This window comes from Amblyomma mixtum, chromosome 2 (genome assembly GCF_055824585.1).
Source record: "Amblyomma mixtum isolate Tamu chromosome 2, ASM5582458v1, whole genome shotgun sequence".
NCBI lineage: Eukaryota > Metazoa > Arthropoda > Arachnida > Ixodida > Ixodidae > Amblyomma > Amblyomma mixtum.
In genome coordinates, this window is record NC_143013.1 from 262,434,730 (window position 1) to 262,454,956 (window position 20,227).

A 20,227-nucleotide genomic window follows, 5' to 3' on the forward strand; every position below is an offset into this window, starting at 1 on the left:
CAAGGACAGTTTTCAACCCCACATTGGCTCCAGTTATTGAGTTGAGTGTATTGGTATATTAGTACCAGCTGAGGGCTCATGCTCAAGAAACTCAGCGGTATATCCTGTGCAAAATTAGAGCAAAACATGTTGAAAGGAGGACAGGAAGAAACACAATTTAATTGATAAACAATTCGTATAAATATAAACAATCGCGGTACAGTACACTTGATTGGTATGTGATAATTAGGGCCCGGAAATTTAGGCATTTGCCTAAAAATGCCTATAAATGCCTAAACAAGGGATTTTTGCACTTGCCTGCCTTTTTGTCATTTTTTAGGAAATTCTACCTATTTAACCGCAATTTTTGCCTATAAATGCCTAAATCCGGCACTTCGGTCCTCGGTGACGTTTTTCAATTTTGAGACATGTGTCTATGTATGGTGAAAGGCACGCGCCGATGCACGCACAAAAGGCGCGGGTCTCGCCGAACGTTTTTCTTGAATTGTAACTTGAACGTAGTGTAACGAAGTGTTTATCTCGAAGTGTAGCAAGCGGCGAGTTTGGAAAGAGACCTGACATACATTAGTGCAATCTTCTCAACATTGACGGAAAGAATGACAAAGTTGGAAAAGGCTGGACTCTCAATAGATGAATCGCTGAAGGTAGTGGCAGAAGTACCGCAGCACTTCGAGGACTGGAAGTTGCGCTACTGCTTCTACAAAGATGCAACAATTGGTAGAAAAAATAGATGCCTAGAAACAATTTCCCAAATAAGAGTCTTTCTATGCATACGGCCACATCACCTGAAGGCGTTTATCAACTCTCATGTTTTAGGTTCGCGCCACTAAGTTCATGCGATTTCAAAAGAAGCCTTTTAAGGTAAAAATCTATGCTTAGCGAAAACCGAAGGAGCTTCACGTTCGGAAACCTGAGAATGTGCTTTATTGCTTCAGTTGAGGACTCCGTACGCTCCATGCTTGACTTATAAATCTTGTACTTCTGAATAAAGAGTATTATTCAAAGCGCCTATTTTTGCTTTATAGAGCCTATTTCAGTGTTTGTTAGAGCCTAGATGCCTGCTTATTTCGGGGTTCTTTAGTGCCTAAATTTCCGGGCCCTAGTGATAATATACATTCTTAGAAATTATCAATAACGAAAAATTAAATGCTAGTTTTGCAGCCATATATGACTGCATTCTAACATGAACAGTAAATGTTGTTTCATTTACTGAATCCCTGCTGGACAGATGTGTAGGATCAAAAACAAGAAATAAAGATGGACATCATGAAGTTCTGCGACGCGCCTAGGAAGTGCTGTCTGGTACTGTAAATTCTTAGAGCGCAGCTCTTAGGCACGCATTCCTGGCTTCCACGTCGTAGTCTTCATAGTCGTCAGTGTCTGTGTTGTCGGCGTAGCCGGTTGTCCTAGTACCAGAGCGAAATGTCACCTGGAAGGTGGCTGCCACGCGAAGAACCCACAGGGTGGCTAGCAGCTTAACAAGCCACCTGCCAGCCACGAAGAGCTGAGCTCAAATTTCGCATTACCGGCTATTGTAATCATCTGTAAACTTTTTTCCTTCTCTCTCTAACGCCATGGAATGTTTCACTAAAGAGCACAATAGCTCAGTTTTTATTGCACAAACACCTTCGGATGATAAGGAATATATTTATTTGGACATAAATGTGTTTTTTTTGAAGAATAGGGCTCATATTTCATGAGTGAGTAAGTGTGCGCAAAGGGTGAATTCCTAAAGTTTTTTATCCAATCGTGCTATTTTTGTGAGAAAGGAGGTTCCATATATTTTCACATTTCTCTCAATAATGGAACGTAATGCATGTCTGAAGGGAATAAGCCAATGACAGCTGCTCAAGTATCAGTTCTGATCTCCACTAACTGTCAGCTTTACTAGCTGTGGTGTGTTTTACAGTTTTCAAAATCATGGCAGTTCTATCCTACAATTCTGCAGAATTCTACCATTCTATTTTCTGCCATCACATGCGCTTTTGAGAGGGATTGACCAGTGGCTTACCACTATGAGGTGGCCGTTCTTTCCCTTGATGATCTCGGGATTAGCTCCCATGTTGAAGTCTATTGTTCCTTGCTTGCCACCACAGAGCCTGTGGTCCACACTGAAAATCCAGAAGTCAAATCGTACAGGTTTTACTATGAAAATACAAAGATTATACTTTACAGCACAAACACTGTGCATTAATGAATTTCTCTGCCTAGCTCAGATTACGACATTGTCACACATATCAAGCATTGCAGCTAAAAAGATCAAAGTCATAGCTGCACTTGCCCAAGTTATTCAAGTGTTTTTTTTTCCTGAACTACTTGCGAAAGAGACGTAAAGATCTAGCAGCAGTTCTTTAGGTTAATGTATCTGATATGGAATGCTTTTTTCCAAGGCAGTGTATCAGTTAAAGTAAATCTGCAACTTTAGCTTTCTTCATGCACGGTGCACTTCAAGAACTCAGCACTTTGTGACAAAAGTTGAATTCCTAGGTCACGACACCCTTTATTTTATCATACAAGCTTTGCATTAATGCTCAGGCTGTGTGAAATGTGCAACTTGTTTAGAAGGGAGCTTTCAGTGTTGCAAACCTAGCAGAACCAAGGCGGATGCTCACCAGTTGTTCTTGTCAACGGAGACAATGTTTCGGTGGCCATAGGCCATGGCGATCTTAGACACTGCTTCGATCATGTGGGGGCCCATGTCCAGTATGAGGTCACCCTGCACAAGATGCAAGAACAGGTTATGATGCAAATAAAAGGTGTGTGGGAAGCAACAACCACTGATTGTGAAGCATACAAGCTGCCAACCTCTTTGTGGCCTTATTCATCTCCTGCGGCCATATACACACAAATACAATCTTGTCCCATCAGACTGTGCAATACTTCAAGTGATATACTGTACCCAAACTGCTTGAAGGAACTTTGCCATAGCAGTTTTCAGTCTTTTAGAAAAGATTTCTAGGTGTATATTGTGTCAGTACACTGAAATCAGTAAACTGCAGAACTTTTAATGCTTCATCTAGCGTATTCTAATTATAAGCACCTATCTAAAACAGAATTTGTTATGAACAGAGACAGAGTATGTGTATTGCCATAATCCAAAAAATGGCTGTGTTGTAAGAATGCTGTCTACCACTTTAGTCAAGCATGTCGAAGATCTGGCTGCGCAAATTTTTGTGCCTAAGTTGCTTGACCAGCCTTGGTAAATCAGTCTTGATACAATGCATGTAGTTGCTGCTTGGTAATATAAAGTTTGGAAGCTGCCTTTTAGGGAAGATTTCTTTCTTCTCTGGCATGTTGCACTTGTGCCGGCTAGTGAAAAACTGTATGAACTAGATTTTGTGCAAAATGATCTTTAGGAAGCATTTACCTTGTCCTGCTTCATTTCTTGCGGTATCCTGAACAATGCCAGGCCATCTGTCAGGCTGCTGACCGTGATTCCTGCGGGCACAAAAGAAAGTGTGATCGGTCTGAAATTTCACGGTTAAACCTAGATTCAAGTTTAGTTTGTCCCTTTGATGGCTTCTTCAAATATTACATACATCAGTGGTCCGCAGGGTCGCACTTATATATATAAAGATTATGTGTACTGTTTACAAGACAGGACTGCATCACTATATATGTGGAGCAACGCGACAGAATTCCTGCACTCGTGTTTATATCGTGTGATTGATGTTTTTTGCTTGCTACACAAAGCCTTCAATTTTAGGCCAGAAAAGTTGCAGTTCATTCAGCTGCTTTGCTAAAAGTTTATGAAAATTCTTTTGGTTGTTAAGGGGGCACGTGGCTATAAAAACCTGAAAAATGACCAGAAAATTGATTTGTTGATAACTGTTGTATCTGCTTGTATGCTTCATTTTTTATGCTGCCTTGAAGTTTCATTGCTGAAATCGACCGGGAAGTACTGTAAAAAATTGTTTCAGGAACTGCGGTGGCTCTGCAATATAGAGAAATCCATGAAAAATTGGCATTTTTCTTTGTTTCGGTTCTTTGACTAGATGCTTAAATTATGAAGTAGATTTCTTGACGACTACTTTATCCATTTTGACCTCGTTTATTTTGTTGCCTTCCTAGGGCCATACTACAGATCAAGACAATCTTTGTTTTTCAAATTTTTGAATTTTAAATTTCTTGTATAGAATTTTCTTCTCACTGTAGATATGTCAATGGAAACTGCATCACAAAATTCAAAACAAAAATTTGTGCTTTGCAAAAAAAAAAATTGTAAGAATGTCTTGACCTGTAGCTCACCAGTAGGAATGCAATGAGTGTTTAACCAGCCTCCTGCCACATTTTCTTAACTCTGCTGCCTTTGTGCAAGATTCATAGTAAAATTACATATATTAAAAAACAATTTTCTCAAGATATAAGAGTGAAATTTTTGTCAGAGTAGTCAAAAATTATTTCTAATAGGCTCAAAAAATTTTATGTAAATACATCAGGAAATAAAAAAATGTAAGATAGGTACAAAAAATTTTTAATTTTTTGCTGCTGAAAACTGCATCCCTCCTTAAGTACAAGTATGGAAATATTTACTCATGATTAACAGTAAAGCTAAAGTCAATGAATTTGTTCATTCCATTGCTACTTACTGCTTCGCATTTTCTTTGAAAGCTACTTCAAGAATTTCTAGCTTAAAAGCCTTTTGGCACAATACACACAGACCATGCCCTTACTGTGGTAAGCTGTTCGATGCGACCATGTCCACTATGGGAGTTTTTGACCGCTGCTCAACTTATCTATGTTATTGCACCATTTTATTCAACGCTTCATGTGGAGTAAAATGTAGCTAACTTCATCTTATTTACACGCGCACATTTTCTGTTTGGGCACAATTGTGTTTAGGTCATAGTTAGACACAAAAGAGCTCCGATGTGCTGTACAATGTCAGCACACGGAGAACCCCAGGTCATCTGCATCTTTTCTGTATCCTGTCTCCTGCGTAGTTTTATGTCTTCAGAATGCCTTACCAACGAATGCCTCTCATCACACACTTCTACTCTCCCAGGTCATCTAAATTAATCCTGAGCCCAACACTTCGACGTCCCTCATAGCCTACGTGTCGCTTTGAGACATTAGACCACAAAAGTTCCAATTTATTTGCAATCATTAATGTATCCACCTACATACTAAATCACAACTCTAAAAGCTAGTAAAGTTTACATCAGCCATGCTTTTTAACATCTGAAAGAAAGTAGTAGTGTACAAGGTAGAGCCATCACATCACTGATTTTGCACAAATCTTAGTGGTAAAATAAAATTTCTGGAAACAAAGCAGAGAGGAACAAGGAAAAATGGCCCCAACCTTCAAGCGACTTCAGGGGAATGCGATGCTTGGAGCGGAGATCCTTTCGGTCTAGCAAGTAGAGGGCTGCGTCAGTCAGGATGAGCACTCGGTCACGAGGCTTGTAGCCATGTCGGTCGTACTTTGTCACCTCCAGGCAGTACTGCATGCAGGAGATACAAGTGAGTGATTTCATCTGTGTGCAGTTTCGAGTGCTTGTTTGTGAATGTGCCCATCTGCAGGAGAAAGGGCTTGGAGAGGTCATGTAAACATTTGCAGCTGTTATTGCTTCTAGAACTTCATTTATGAGCAAGTAAAAGTTTTTCGCTCGCTCACTCTTGTACTGAAAGCAAAAATGCAAGTAAGCTAGCATCACAGTTTTGTCTTACCTGGCAAAATCACCATATCTAAAATGCCTTTTATTCTCAACTAGTCATGAAACTGCAACTTTCATTATGACTTTCAGTCATAAGGTGATGTGGTGCATTCATGACTCAATTGACACTGTGGCCAGTCCATAGAGAAAGACACATTGTGACTTGTCACATTGTGAGCTACCCAAAGTTTTAGCAAATATTATCAACTATGCCCACATACTGCATTAGGCCTGTTAATACTATCTTGTTATTTACACGAAGAATGAGGTTATGTGCGCTACTGTTATGACTGCAAGTATGTACTGCACCAGTGGCAAATACTAGCATTCTATTTGAAATTTCGTGAAGCTTGTATGGAAGGCTTATTTTAACGCGACAGCTTTAAGGGCCCCATGTCGCAGAAAAGGCGGTGTTGTCGTCGGTGTTGTCTGTAGTCGTAGGCATCGGGGGCCATGAGCTAAAAATCCCAGATGCATTAATAAGTAAAACCGAGTAGGAAATTGGTCGAGTTGATAAATTGAACCAGGGCCTCCAGAGTGAGAGAGAAACAGCTTTTGGAATGAACAAAAGCACCTCAAGTAAATAGGGTGTTGTCTTAGAAGGGTGCTTTAGAGGCCTGTACTGTGATATGAGAGACAGGTGTATTTCCTTTCCTTAAAACCAATTTTCAGTTCATTTTCCTTCCCACCACCAGGACCTCTTCCTCGTTTCCTTAAAGGGGCCCAGAAACACAATCTTAGTTAACTGTTTTGCCTGTTGATTGCATACAGTGAGTTATAATGGTGCTATTATCATCGGTAATACCGCTTATATTCCATTTTTTAATACTTTAATGTCCTCCCAAAAACATCTTCATGGCTCTGATGGTGTCGCCACACAGTGGCGGGTTTTTAGCACCGGATATGACATCACCTGGCGCGAGCTTGATGACCGGACAAACAGTAAACATACTGCAAATTGTGTGAATAAATAGAGACACATTTTGTCACCTATCTGCGTTTTATATTAGATCAACAAAAACAACTTGCTTGTCTTAGATAAAAGCCCTGCAAAGCAAGTAAAATAAAAACACACCACCAGGGGCGCTCTGGCATGGAAACAACGCTGCCAGTCTCAGCAAGAACGAGTTACAGAGAGCAGGCAACCATGGAGTGCAAACTTCCACGACGTGCTCTGGCTGGCTGTTTTGATTGGTCGCGCCATGTGCCATCATTGGGAGAGCGAAATAGGAGTGGGAAGCCCCGCCAAAATCGAGTTGAGGGCAGCGTTTTGTTTGCTTGTATTTTGAAATTTCTTCACTGAATAACTTCCTTTCCTGTGCATCGATTCCTGTAATTCTTTTTAAGTCAGCATCTGTGTGACATAAAGAACCCACCTGAAGTATAGCCGGTATTCCCCCAGGCAGTGTTTCGCAGCCCCTTTAAAACCAATTTTAATTTCATTTTCCTTCCCTTACGGCACCGTGTCCCGCCAAGCAGGTGATGGTGTTTCGTGGACTCCTTGGCAATGCTGGATGTCGCGTCCCACTCTTAAAGACGAAGACTAAGCATCCTCCAATTTTTTATAATTCTGCACTCATAACTACACTGTCACTTACTGTAACTTTCTTACAATGTCATCACTCAAATATGGCAGTGTACTCTGAGTTCAAACAAGAGATGTTACAACATCTGGAGCTCTGCTTGTTAAAAGCATAGTCCGTGTAAGAAGTAGAGCCAGGGTATGGAGCATACTCACCAAGGTCATCTCACCCTGGTGTTTGACCGACTTCTCAAACATGTTCTCCCTTCGCAGTTCCAGTTCTGGAGCTGAAAAACAGAAGTAATCAATCATGCACTAACCTTCTATGTTTTACGTATCAGGCATTTTACTGCACTTTCACTGAGAGCATGTCTGTAAGGCTAATAATACATTCTGGCAGATGCACTCAAAGTGCATCATAAACAAGCAAGTAAGACATGATACAGAGCAGTACACAGTTCATTCAAAGTATCGTTCTCTGGAGTGCTTTACTAAACAACTTTGAAGAGTTTATAAATGGTTTGGCATTTTGCTATTTAGTGTGATTGTACTACTGTTTTAAGCATTAAATGCCCAGCTTAGGCAGCACACAAGAGCCACTTCTATTTTTAAAAATTAAATTCATTTCACTGATAATTCACAAACGATTACATATAATTTTGTGCCATTCAGCCTCATTAGTTACACATAATTTGTTTCAATATACCGCAGCATTAAAACTAACTGCTTTGAACAGTTTATTTTTAAATCTCTGCTTAAAGCATCAAAATGCAAAAAAAAAGAAAAAAAAGATTGTAAACTACGATATTTAACATACAGAAGCGTCGCATAGGCTATGAAGGAAAGTATTATTGAAGACCACCGGATTACCTTATGCCACCTTGGGTTTTTTAATGTGTGCTGACATTGCACAGCACACAGTGTATTATTATTGTATTTCCATCAAAATACGGGCGCCGCATCAGGAATCACACCCATGACCTTAACTGGCATCAGCAGCTGAATGCCCGTGCTACTGAGCCACCACGGTGGGTGAAAATGCAGAAAAGGCTTCTCATTCTTATACTTGACTTAAGCAGACATGTGCAGCTTCATCTGGCCTTCAGCGATAAAGTCTAGGTGGTCTTTGATGAAAAGCAAAGGGCCTACAGGAATTCAAGATATGTCCTCACAGGTGGCAAAATATCCCTATGTCCACACTAGAAAAACAACTAGCCCGCTTCACTAATGCAGTTTCATGCGGAATTTAGTAAGCGGAAAGACACTTCACTGCTCCTAGTACGGCTGTGGATTATCTGAAGACAGATTCACAGATTAGTGTACATGATTACACTCTGCACCTCTGAACACATTAATCTACATACGCAGCCTGTTCTCCTGGAACTCCTGAGGCACTGACGTCTTGTAGCTCTGCTTCTTGCCCTCAAACAGGGCCTCGGCTTCCACCTTCCACTCCATCTGGGTAGGCATTTATGAGGCAAATAAATAAACGCTCATGCACAGCAACACCCAGTAACAAATACTATCATCACTGAAAAAATGCCAGCACTCACCATTGCTTTCCTCTTGGGAGTGACGGACCTGCAGTACTTCCTCACCAGCCACTTGCGGTGCAGGTCGTGCAGAAGCTCAGAGGTCTGAGGACAGACAAAGAGGTTCAGCGAACATCGCAGAATTAAGTATGAACTGCACCCTCCATGTCCTGAGCATTTTCACAATTCAACTTGAATTCAACTTGAATTCAACTTCACTTCAACTTCAACTTCACTTCAACTTCAACTTCACTTCAACTTCACTACTTCAACTTCACTACTTCAACTTCACTACTTCAACTTCACTACTTCAACTTCACTACTTCATCTTCACTACTTCATCTTCACTACTTCATCTTCACTACTTCAACTTCACTACTTCAACTTCACTACTTCAACTTCACTACTTCAACTTCACTTCAACTTCACTTCAACTTCACTACTTCAACTTCACTTCAACTTCAACTTCCTAGCTCGTAGCTCATAGGTTCGCATTTTCCTGGTGACCTGATCTAGCTGGCAAATCTCTACCAAGAAAATGGCAGCCACTGCTTTATGTCGTTTACACCGGGCCTCCAAGACAAGCACAATCCCTAGCATCTCTGTGTGAAAACATAGTAGACTATTCTTGTTATCTGGATATTATGTTAGTAAGACTATGCCTGGTACCGAAGTGTCATGTGAGCATGCTGGCCTCAGTAAGCCATAGTGGTGCACTAACCTCTTTGCACACAAGTGGTGCAGTGGGCCATGATTTGTCCAGGACGGTCTGAGGCAGATTGGCAGCCAGCCTCTTCAGGAACTCCACTCGCACTTGCCGCACAAACTGATGGAGGTCAGAAAATGTAAGCAGTTCACGCACACTAATCAAACATTTTGTGGTAAGAGCTTGGCTAAGTTGTAATTTAATACACATATGTTAAGTTACCTGTATTGCACAAGGAAACTGCAGTGAGTTTACTTTAGCTCTGTGTTTAGTGATACAGCTTGTACACAGCACAAATCCACTACATGGAACAAATGAAGCAAGCTTGCAGATTGATCGGCCTTGCTTAAATATTGCATGCAATCCATAACAATTGGACTTTGTACAGTCACACAACTAGCTGGAAAAAATGTGCGAGCTCTGGCATAATCGTTCACACATAGAAGGTCTGCGTGCTTCCGCAGTAAAATCTGATGCCTCCTGCTTGTCACCTCTGCTGCTGATGTGACTTACCCTTGCATTCACATCATTCTCAGGCTCATTCCTGGTGATGAAGCCCTTGATGAATCTGCATGACAGACATAACAAAATTTTAGTTACGCACCAAGCACATTTTGGCTGTACAGAGCAGTATGACACCGCCAAGACTTTTAAGGAATGTCTTTTGGTGCAGTTGGGATTAAGAAGCTAAGTGCTGAGGCACCAACAATAGTAGGAATGTGTAATTTTATTTATTTTATTTATTTAAATACCCTAAGGGCCCGGGTGGGCATTACATAGGGGGGGACAGCAAATAACACAACTACTCAAGCTTCACTTCATGGATAATACAGATAGAGAACAAAAGAACTAGGTGTTAATTATCAAATTCGTTTTTTTGGTTTTTTTTATACATCGTGGGCATGGTGCACTGGGCAATAAACAAAAATAATATGTACATGCATACGGCAAAGCAGGGGTACAAGGCGACAAGTTCAAACAGACGACAATGCTGCGCCTGATTCAAGAAATGATAGTAGCGCTGAACGGAAAGATGATGGTTCAGTGATAGCTACAATGCTAGCAGGTAAACCATTCCACTCCCTTATAGCCAAGACTAACGGGGAATTCTGATATTTCTTTGTGCAGGCGAAAATTGTTTGAATTTTATGCGCATGGTCGGTTCGAGATGATATGTGATGTGCTGCTGTGATGTGCCTCCGTGCAAAAGATGAATGGTTGTAGTAGAGGGAGTGGAACAACGATAGGCAAAAGAATTTGCGTCGTATGTTGAGGTCCAGAAGATTTAGAGACTGTTTTATGCTGCGCCTTTGTAATGAGTGACATGCTTTGTAATGCTTTGTAATGAGTGACAAGTAAATGATAATACGATGCAGGAAAAAGTGTTTACTTGGCAGAATTTAGTGATTTGCTGCTATTATTGTTGCTGCTGCTACCATTTAACTAGTTCTGCATCATCATGGCAACACAGGAAGTAATCACCAGATAGCATCAACATTGTGAACCACGTAAATGAACTTTTGAAGATGAATTCTCTCGCACCAAAAAAAAAAATGACTACCCAAGTATAAGCAAAAATGCTTCTTGCATCAAAAACTGCATCCTTCACATCCTTGGTAGTAATTTTTCTGCGCAAACATTCATGTGCGTACCTTCTGATGACAGTTGCTGCATTCCTCCGCCTTTCCAGCAGGCACTGAGCCTGGTACCTCCGCCAGGAGTTCTCGATCAGAATTGCTGCAGAAAATAAGAAGGCTCCACTGAGTAAACTGTGAAATACAGAACCTCAGACTCATGGCACACAAGTGGAAATAGGTGTGGAAATGTACAGCTGTTGATCCTTTAATTGTATTTCATGCTGCTCTTGTCAGGCAGTTATCAGTGAATTACCATCATCATCAACCAAGCTGAGACCACTGCAAGACAAAGGCCTCTCCCAGTAACCATCATCATCAACCTACCATCATCATCAACCAAGCTGAGACCTCTGCAAGACAAAGGCCTCTCCCAGTAACCTCCAACTATTCCTGTTTTATGCCACAGCCACATTATTTCATGCATCAATTTGATGAATCGTGAATCATAATTTTATCATTTTTCAAACTGTACACTGCATCGATTTCATGAATCGTGAGTCATAATTATACCATGCATGGAAATAAATACGGTGTTCACTGCATGTTCATTTCATACAATTCGATCAAAAAGCTCACATGAACCTCATGTGTGCAAACTGCGAAGGATGCCCAAGACATCTAATATCTTACATTTTCTGTTTTTGAACCCTGAGTTCTCCATATTTGCATAATCATAAGGTTCATGCAAACAAAAGTGCACCAAGACAAGCAAACATACTGTCAGAAATTTAATTTTGTCCTTTCCACAGCTGCTTTAAGAGAACACTCACCTGCTTTACGCATCTTCAGATACTTCTTCCTTGCAGAGTAGCACCGGAATTCTGCTTGAATGACAGATGCTGGACATAATAAAATAAAGAAAGCCAAGTTAAAGATAAATGCTAACCTTTGTCAGATGATTACCAAGAAATTAGAGCAACTGCATGGATCAAGTTCTCACCCATAGCTAGTGTGCAAATCACTGTGCATACTTGTTTTCAGCTTTTCTTTTTTCATTATTCACAGTATTGTGCAACAGTTTTGTACTTGATTACTGCATTTGTGTACAAAGACATGAAGTAAACTTACCCAGATAGTGCTTCTTCTGCTGAAATGCATCTTCAGTGTCAAACAGGGTCCTTGGGAACCGAATGAAGAGCTTCGTGCTGGAAGGCAGGAATTCAGCCATTGTTACAATTCAGTATTATCCCACTATACAATCCTTCTGTGGGTATCCTTATATGGGCAGATATCCAACATAACCCACAGGTACTAAATTATAGGCTCAAACTGCCATTGGCAGGCATGGATGTGGTGACAGTCTCACTTATAGCGTAAAGTTGGAAAATTTGTAGTTCACTTGTTGAGTACACAGTTATTAACACTTTTAGGAGACTAAGGACAGAATATGTGTTATTTCAGAATAAACAGTGTCTGTCTTGTGCACTTATGTTCTGTACATCCGCACAAATAACTTACTAACTTTTAAAAATCTCAACATTCTTAAAATTGGTCTTAGCTCGAGTCAGTATTATGACTATTTCTTTTTAATACTCAGTTTATCATGCAAATATTATGTGCAAAAAACAGACACTGAGTGAAGCATTTTTACCAGCACCGAAACAGCCAGAAAATAGGTAAGCAGGTTAATGAAATTTTCAACGTATGCATTTTTGGTTAGATGTGACTGGGTTGATTAAATTTTGTAGATTCATGAAGACTTGTGAAAGTGTGCTTACTGTCCCATGGAGAACTCTTCGGGTGCATAGTTGAGGTGCTTGATGAGCACAGCCACACCTTCTTTAGCAGTCCCGCCACGGTACCTGGGCCATGTTTCAGGGCAAAGGCATTTGTACCGCTCCAGAAATGTCTCGTACCGACGCCGGTACGCAAAGCCGGCACGGCGCACCCTCAGGTTCTCCAGGAGGCCCAAGTATTGCACCTGGTGTCCAACAACCTTCTCATCAAATTTGGCTGTAAAGAAAAAAAAAAAAGAGAGATGGTAGTGTTATTAGTTAGCCAGTGCACTCATAGATTTGTGAATGTTGTAAATGAATGCCTGATTAAAGAGCTAACTAGCAAGGTTTTCAGTAGGTAGAACACATAAAGACTGTCACGAGATATGTACTTTAATAGGCACTCATTTCTCAATAGTTTATAAGCTTACGCTGCGAAGCATACAAAAATGGTTATGCCAGGACTCTGCTACAGCTTCAAAGTGCAATTTTGGCAGCTTGTCTAAGCACCAACCAAAAAAGTTCGTTCAACGTATCGTGAGACTAAAAATTATTTCACTGTATTTGTTCGCTGTGCACTGCTGTATGGCAAGCTTATGTTTTGTGTTTTTCTCAGAAGCGGTGGAAAAGTACTCACAGGCTTGCTTGAAGTCGTTGGGCTTAATGCAACGAACATACCAAGGCTCTTTGGACATTAAGATCTCCATTAGTTCTTGCAAGCTTAATTTGAACTGGGTGGCTGCCTGGAAAAGGAAAAACACAAAAACTTCTAAAGGTACAGTTATACTATGAAACGTAGGCATGGATTGGCAACAGTGTGGTCAGCACCAGCTAATTAACCATCGAACCCAAGTGAATAAATAATATGAGAGGAGGCACACTTACTGTAGGTGGCCGCTTTTTGCTCAGCAGTTCAGACTCAGGAAAGGCATCCTTGATGATGCTGTTGCCAGCACCAGCCATTGCCTTCTTCAGGTCACGAAACAGCAAGTCATTGTTCTTGTCAAGAAACCCTGGAACATAGCATGTAGATGATCACAAAATGTTTTTTTTTTAGCCAACTGTCACAGCACTGATAATTTCCAGCTTACCTTCAATCTTGTAAGTGACATCCCCAGCATAATGGATGAGCCGGAACTCCTGCAAGACAAATAGAACGTGGCACAAAGTGAATGCCACAAAACCTGCCATCCCTGCCCCTTTCATTTGCAAGTGAGGCATAGCTGTTTTCTTAACTTGATATGCAAGTGATAAGCAATAAGATATGGTTTACATTTCAAGGGTGATAGAAACGGTGAAATTAAAGCTTGCTTTGCTCCACACCTGCTACCTAGGGAGACCCTTTAGCTTAGCAACACCAATGTATTGTACAGATTCCTCTAAGTTATCGCCCGGCATCAGTTTGCTTAAATAGATGCTTATCTTTCTGCTTGTAGCAGTGGTATCCACTAAATACATAACCAAATAAGCCTGTCATTTATTCATTTACTAAAATCAGCTTTTCCATTAGTTAAATAAGCAGCATTTTGATGCGGCAGCAAAGCTAACCTGATTTTTAGTAAATGTGAGAGCTATATATGATAGGTAGCAAATGCTGTGTAAGGTTCCAGGAGGGACAGTGCGTTCAGCTATGATCACATGCTTCCACACACGCATGCAAAAAATATTAACGCAAAAATATTAAATCAAATGCTATGCCACCCAGAAACCATAGCTTTCTGCTTAAATAATTTGAGCACTATATGTTCTTGTCAAGCTCGTCAAGTCATGCGGCATATTTTTCTGTCAGTGAAGTTACCTGTTAAACTTAAGTTTTCCATTCATTTTGGTCAAATTGCTAATACAGCTGCTTTGAAAAGCACCATTAGCATTCAATATAAGACCATGATGACACAAAAAGAGTTAGCAACAAAGGTGTTGAATTTGAGGAAAGTTTAATTTTTAATGCAATAGCATTTAGGCTGTCATCACACAAAAAATTTCCGGCTTTTCTGTAACGAAATTTCCTGATTGGTCATTTCCCTGATGAGGTCATCAGGATCATTGACCCCAATTGTCCAATAAGAGAGCACCGCCAAATTTGAAATCCCCTGAAAAATTGCCCTATTGGTCGAGAGAGGTCACGAGCCATTGTGACGTCATCACAGCCTACCCACCGGATTGTAAGCAAACTGCCCACCGTTGCCACATTCAATGCAGAAGCCACCTGCCCACCATGACACTGCACATGAGCCTTACACGAGCTTGGGAAGAGCAACTTGGGCCTCATAAGCCCCACCTGCTGTGGCAGTGGTGCATCGCTTAACCACTGCATTCGTAGCAGTATGAGGACACCCTGCAATCTATATGAATGCGATTGAGAAGGTCATGACATTATCAAAACCGTCTGACCACCAGTGGACCAATCATAGGGCACCGCCAAAGCTGAAAATGTGAGGACCCCCAAAAACTTTGGAAGTAGGCCCACTCCAGCAAATGGATTAAGGTGCATTCGTAGATCCGGTTAGTACAATCCTGTACGATAATCCAAAGGAAAGTACTTGAGCATTTTAGAAAGAGATGATACCATTACAAATGAGGTAAAGGAGGCCACCAGGTTTTTTTCTTTCCTTTTCTCATGAATATCGCTGACAATGACAAGCAGAACAGAATACACAACAGAGTTAGAACAGAGCGCCGATTTCGAGCACAGTACTCACATCTCGTGCAATGCTCTTCTTGAGCTTGTTGCTGGCCAGGTTGTGGGTGACAAAATGAGGGTGCATGCGGATGGTCTGCTCCATCTTGAAGAGGAATGTCTTGTCTGTGGCTCCACCGGGCCTCAGGCATTCCTCGTCCTGCAGTGCATCCATCCAGGTGTAATTCCTTCCATCGCTTATTCCACGGGCCAGCTGCTTTCTTTTTTCTTTCAGTTTCACTGACTACAGCAATTTCAAGTGATCTCAAAATTCCAAGCAATCATTTACCACTGATTCATGTTATATCTATTGTTTGTTAATGCAAACGGCATGCCAGCAAGTTTAGCAAAAATATTGCTTTGTTACCTGGCATATAGGCTAAATGCAAAAAATTTTTCAGTACATATATCAAAGGAAGTTATACTCCAGAATTTTGTTCACATTTACCAGACCAGACGTGTAAATTATTGTAAGCCATGGGAAGGTATATGGTATTCATTGCAAAAACACAATGATGCTTCCACAAAGCAGCCAAGGTTTGCTGTATAATAAGGTACGTCTACTGGATACAGAAGCATGAAGGGAGTTTTGGGCTCATTAGATGATAACAACCAGTTCAGGCTTGAAAGATTCCAAAATGTGGCAGTACCATCTACTTTTGGCAATTAAACAACAGAGCTTAGCTTAACAATCATACCATAATAAACATTTGCATGAGTGCCCAAGACGACGAAATTTGTGGTTAAAGAACTTCATAACATTTTGTGACCAAATTGACACAACGCACATCAAGTACGATTTCAGCCATAAGACAGCATATAATCGATGAATTTATGTAGATTGCGAGCATAAGATGCATGAATATAAGTATGGAGTGAGTACTTCTACCAATTCTTCATTTATTGGTACATTTTTGAGTGAAATCAGTTGCCTGCTACAGCCATAGACAGAGGTGACAAAAAGACTTCTGTAATGGGTTTCTGACTAACTTCTTCCAGCTTTAGTGCTTCTTTCTATGTCATTCATTTAGAAACATTCAATACTGCATGCATTATTCTTGCATGCATTTTTTCAGAGCATAACCTCAATCTATAATGCTAATTAAGTGCTTTAGGCAACGTAATAAATAGGTCAGCAGAAATAATGCTAATCTTCGCTAGAGCTATTCTCTCTTACTTACTGGAACAAATGCCCTGTCCTCATGTAGCAGGATTACATGAGTGGTAATAAACGAATGAAGGGCTCTTACCAGCAGAGAGATGATGCCCTTGTGTTTTTCTTCCACAAGATCACAGATGACTTTGTTGTTGAAGTAGTTGATTGGTGTCCACTGATTATGCAATAGAAGAAAGTGGAATGTGATGAGTTCTCTCTTCAGCCAGTTGTCAAATTCCCTACATGAGATTTCTCTCCTTACTACAATGATCAAAGTATTGCACCATCCAGTAGTTCACAACTTTTAGAGTAACTTCGTTCTGTGATAAATATCATAATTAAAATGTTCACACTGAAGCTGATAGCACCTTTCACTTAAGATTGCAGTCAAAGTACATATAATTCTGCCGGAAACAACTCTGGCCAAGCATGTTGAGAATTATAATGGTGCTGAAGACATATAACACCCTATTCATCTATTAAACAACATTACAAGAGACAGTTTATGCCCATAAAAGAATTATGCCAATTGCATTTGATTAGCCAAACTAATCATGTGCTACCTAGAGCTGCAATCAATTAGAGCTATGCACAGTCCCAGCCATCCATTGGCTGACCCTCAACTTATTACCAGACCTTCAAAAATAGCTGATACCTAGCACCATGGACACCATGCTCAGTAACCGGTTACATGCTGATAATAATACTATGAGAAGTCAGTTTGAATGCCAACATTTTTCAGTTACATTTATGTGCCTATTCAACGTATATATCGACTGTACTGACTTGCATGAAGCTCTCTGAACAGCTCTGTTTCTTGGTATGTGAAAATAGATTCACTGAAAATCAGTGATCTTAGTCCTGTTATTTTATAAAATAAAAAAAATTCCAAACCTTTAATTTACGAAATATCTATATTCAGAGCACTGAAACTGATGTCATATATGCACAAGAATATCTACACTTTGAATCAACCCATGAGAAGTTGCACAAACACTAAATAAATTACAGCTTGAATACATATTTTTGACAACAAGAGATATTTGTTTTTGTTTTTTTTATGTGTGACACCAAATGTGCCCCATACCTCAATGCCTTCTCTGAAGTATTCTTCTTGTTCAGACTTCAGTGTAAGCTCGATAAAAAGTTGTTGCAGCTTTTCGTTGCAGTAGTTAATGCAGAACTGTTCGAAGCTGAAAAGAAATATTGCAATACACCGCTAAAGTACAAGCACATCTTTGCAGATAACACTAGACATATCAAAATTGAAATGTCTGTAGCAACTTAGACTCATTCTACATAAATTGCATAACTGCTGGCAAAAGATGGAGCCAAAGAGTGAACACTGGTCAAGGACAAGAAAAATTGCAAGCACAAACAACAGACCTGTTTTTCTTGAAGACCTCAAATCCATAAATGTCGAGCAGACCCATCAGTGTCCTTCGTTCAGATGAGCGAGTTTTCTACAAGCAAGCACACCACACATCTCATCAGGCTCTTGCAACGCTCAAAAGAGCACTGTTGTCAGCATTTAATATAATACAAAAGACTGTGCTTACCAGTGGCTTCAATGACTGATTTATCTTTTCAACCAGCCACTTGAAGAGACGTTCGTAGATAGCTTTGGCCAGAGCATCTCGTGCATAGATAGCCTGGTCCCGATTCAGAGGTGTTGTAACCTGGAAGACAAACATGCTTTATAGTTGACAATCTTTTGGAAGTATGCAGGAAGTAATTGCTTGTACTAGCAATATGTTGTCTTAGCTTCCAAAATATAGTTCCTATGAGGGGTACTCTAGCAGAGCATGTCATGTTGCTCTGTACCATTTCAAATTTTGTGATATGTGTCAGTGTTTCAGTACACACACATTGTGAATTTAACAGCGAACAAGAATGCTGATACCGCAGTCTACAACCAAAGGGACTAGCCCTTGTTGGGAACACATTGACATTGCTGCTTTTAACCAGCATATAAACTCAGTGGGCGTGTGCATGAATCGTGACTCGTGAGCTAAAGTTACCGTATTTTCCGGTGTACAAGACGCACCCTTGTATAAGACGCACCCGTATATAAGACGCACCCCAATTTACCCAGTTAGGCAAGTGAGGCTTAATTAAACATGCTTATGCGACCATTGCAAAATTCACCGTACGTGTGAGAAGTTCTTAAGCAACGCTATGTGATCGAAAAAGGCAACACTCACGCCATACCCGCCCACGTTTTAGCACAAAAGAAAAAAGAGCGAAAGAACTCTCTTTACGTCCATAACAATTTATTTTTACATAAAACCTTCAAAGTCTTTATCTTCGGATGCGCTATCGAAAAGGCAACGCGGCTGAAGCATTCTCTTCGCACTACTTACTTGCAAAGGGTGACTAAAAAAAAAATCATCGGCTTCTCTTGGCTTGTCTTGACAATGGCGAGAAGCGCGACTGTCGCCGTCTTTTGGCATTTCACATTACCTTTGCTTGGGGCCTCCGAAACGGCCGCGTGTTTAAGATCCCGGAAGTAGTCAACCCCGCCGTTTCATGATAAAGTTCACCTAAAAAAAGTTGCGCACGGCGGTCCCCGTATTGAAGTATTAACCATGTTACAACCGCGTTATTGGTAGTAATATTTTTTCGGTGAAAAAAGCTTGAACATGAACCTGAGTAATTTCTGAACTCGCAAAAAAAAAAAACGAAAAATGTGAATATAAGACGCACCCTTGTATAGGACACACCAGCCAGATTTTTGAAAAAAACCCGCGTCTTATACACCGGAAAATACGGTATACTACACTGCGCTAGCAGAAGAAGTAGCAGCACATCTTACAAGTTCCCCTCTTGCTTCAATTGTCCGATTTGTCAATGCATCTCTGAGCACCTCCTCAGGACAACACAGCAGCTGTGGAAAGGAGAAAAGGAAGCAGTTAAGTTAAAGTGGGTAATTTAGTTAAGGAAAAAGTAGCTAAGCAGTATGCATACTAAGACGAAGTATACAAGCTATGGTTGGCACTCCGGTAAAGGAATGTTGGCATCTATCTTTTGAAGCGAAAGTTTCACTACGGAACCTCGAGCTTCAATCGCGGACCGTGAAAATTTGACCTTCAGCTGGGTCAGAGGTCAAACCATGAAAAAGAGAAAAAGAAATTGAATCAATATCTATTACTGGGAGTTGAACCCGCGACTGCGCGAACAGGTTTCCTTGAAGGGCTGCTCAGCAAGACCACTAGGCTATCGCCGCAGCTAACATGCCTCGTGTAAAACTGCACCACACTTTCACGCTGTGCATTGGAGAGCGTTGTCTTCATCAACTTACATCTGCTTCGTCCCGCGGCATTGCCTGCTCACCGTTGTCTTCTACATAACACAAATCCATGCTTTCACCCCGATTCGAATGTAGTAAACACATTCTCTGTAGTTTTTATTTACCTGTGATCATTCTACTGACTGTTCATGCAATGGTTGTATTTGTCTCAGTTGTGTGAATTAAGCAGTCTTAATGAGGATGACGCTTCCCCCTGTTCCACATGCAAGGAATTTTCTAAGGGAAGACTACAAGACCTTTCATAGTGTTCGTAAAACTATGCTTTATGCAACACCCCCCACACCCTCAACTCGTCCTCCATTTTTCTACAAGTGC

General features: G+C 40.7%; 1 protein-coding gene across 2 annotated transcripts in view; it reads right to left on the reverse strand.

Moving 5' to 3' along the window:
* Myo61F (unconventional myosin 61F) overlaps window positions 1–20,227 on the reverse strand; it is a 151,842-nt gene that overhangs the window by 607 nt on the left and 131,008 nt on the right. For both annotated transcript variants that reach the window (XM_089573744.1, XM_089573743.1), the window contains exons 9-30: window positions 19,418–19,489; window positions 18,162–18,281; window positions 17,989–18,065; window positions 17,690–17,795; window positions 16,697–16,777; window positions 15,469–15,606; window positions 13,861–13,909; window positions 13,655–13,782; window positions 13,407–13,512; window positions 12,773–13,007; window positions 12,123–12,199; window positions 11,825–11,893; window positions 11,070–11,154; window positions 9,931–9,985; window positions 9,433–9,537; window positions 8,733–8,816; window positions 8,544–8,637; window positions 7,396–7,466; window positions 5,303–5,444; window positions 3,368–3,438; window positions 2,613–2,716; window positions 2,012–2,111 (exon numbers count right to left, since the gene is read on the reverse strand). In XM_089573744.1, the coding sequence (XP_089429870.1) occupies window positions 2,012–2,111; window positions 2,613–2,716; window positions 3,368–3,438; window positions 5,303–5,444; window positions 7,396–7,466; window positions 8,544–8,637; window positions 8,733–8,816; window positions 9,433–9,537; window positions 9,931–9,985; window positions 11,070–11,154; window positions 11,825–11,893; window positions 12,123–12,199; window positions 12,773–13,007; window positions 13,407–13,512; window positions 13,655–13,782; window positions 13,861–13,909; window positions 15,469–15,606; window positions 16,697–16,777; window positions 17,690–17,795; window positions 17,989–18,065; window positions 18,162–18,281; window positions 19,418–19,489 (2,169 nt within the window). The remainder of the gene's footprint in view (window positions 1–2,011; window positions 2,112–2,612; window positions 2,717–3,367; window positions 3,439–5,302; window positions 5,445–7,395; window positions 7,467–8,543; window positions 8,638–8,732; window positions 8,817–9,432; window positions 9,538–9,930; window positions 9,986–11,069; window positions 11,155–11,824; window positions 11,894–12,122; window positions 12,200–12,772; window positions 13,008–13,406; window positions 13,513–13,654; window positions 13,783–13,860; window positions 13,910–15,468; window positions 15,607–16,696; window positions 16,778–17,689; window positions 17,796–17,988; window positions 18,066–18,161; window positions 18,282–19,417; window positions 19,490–20,227) is intronic.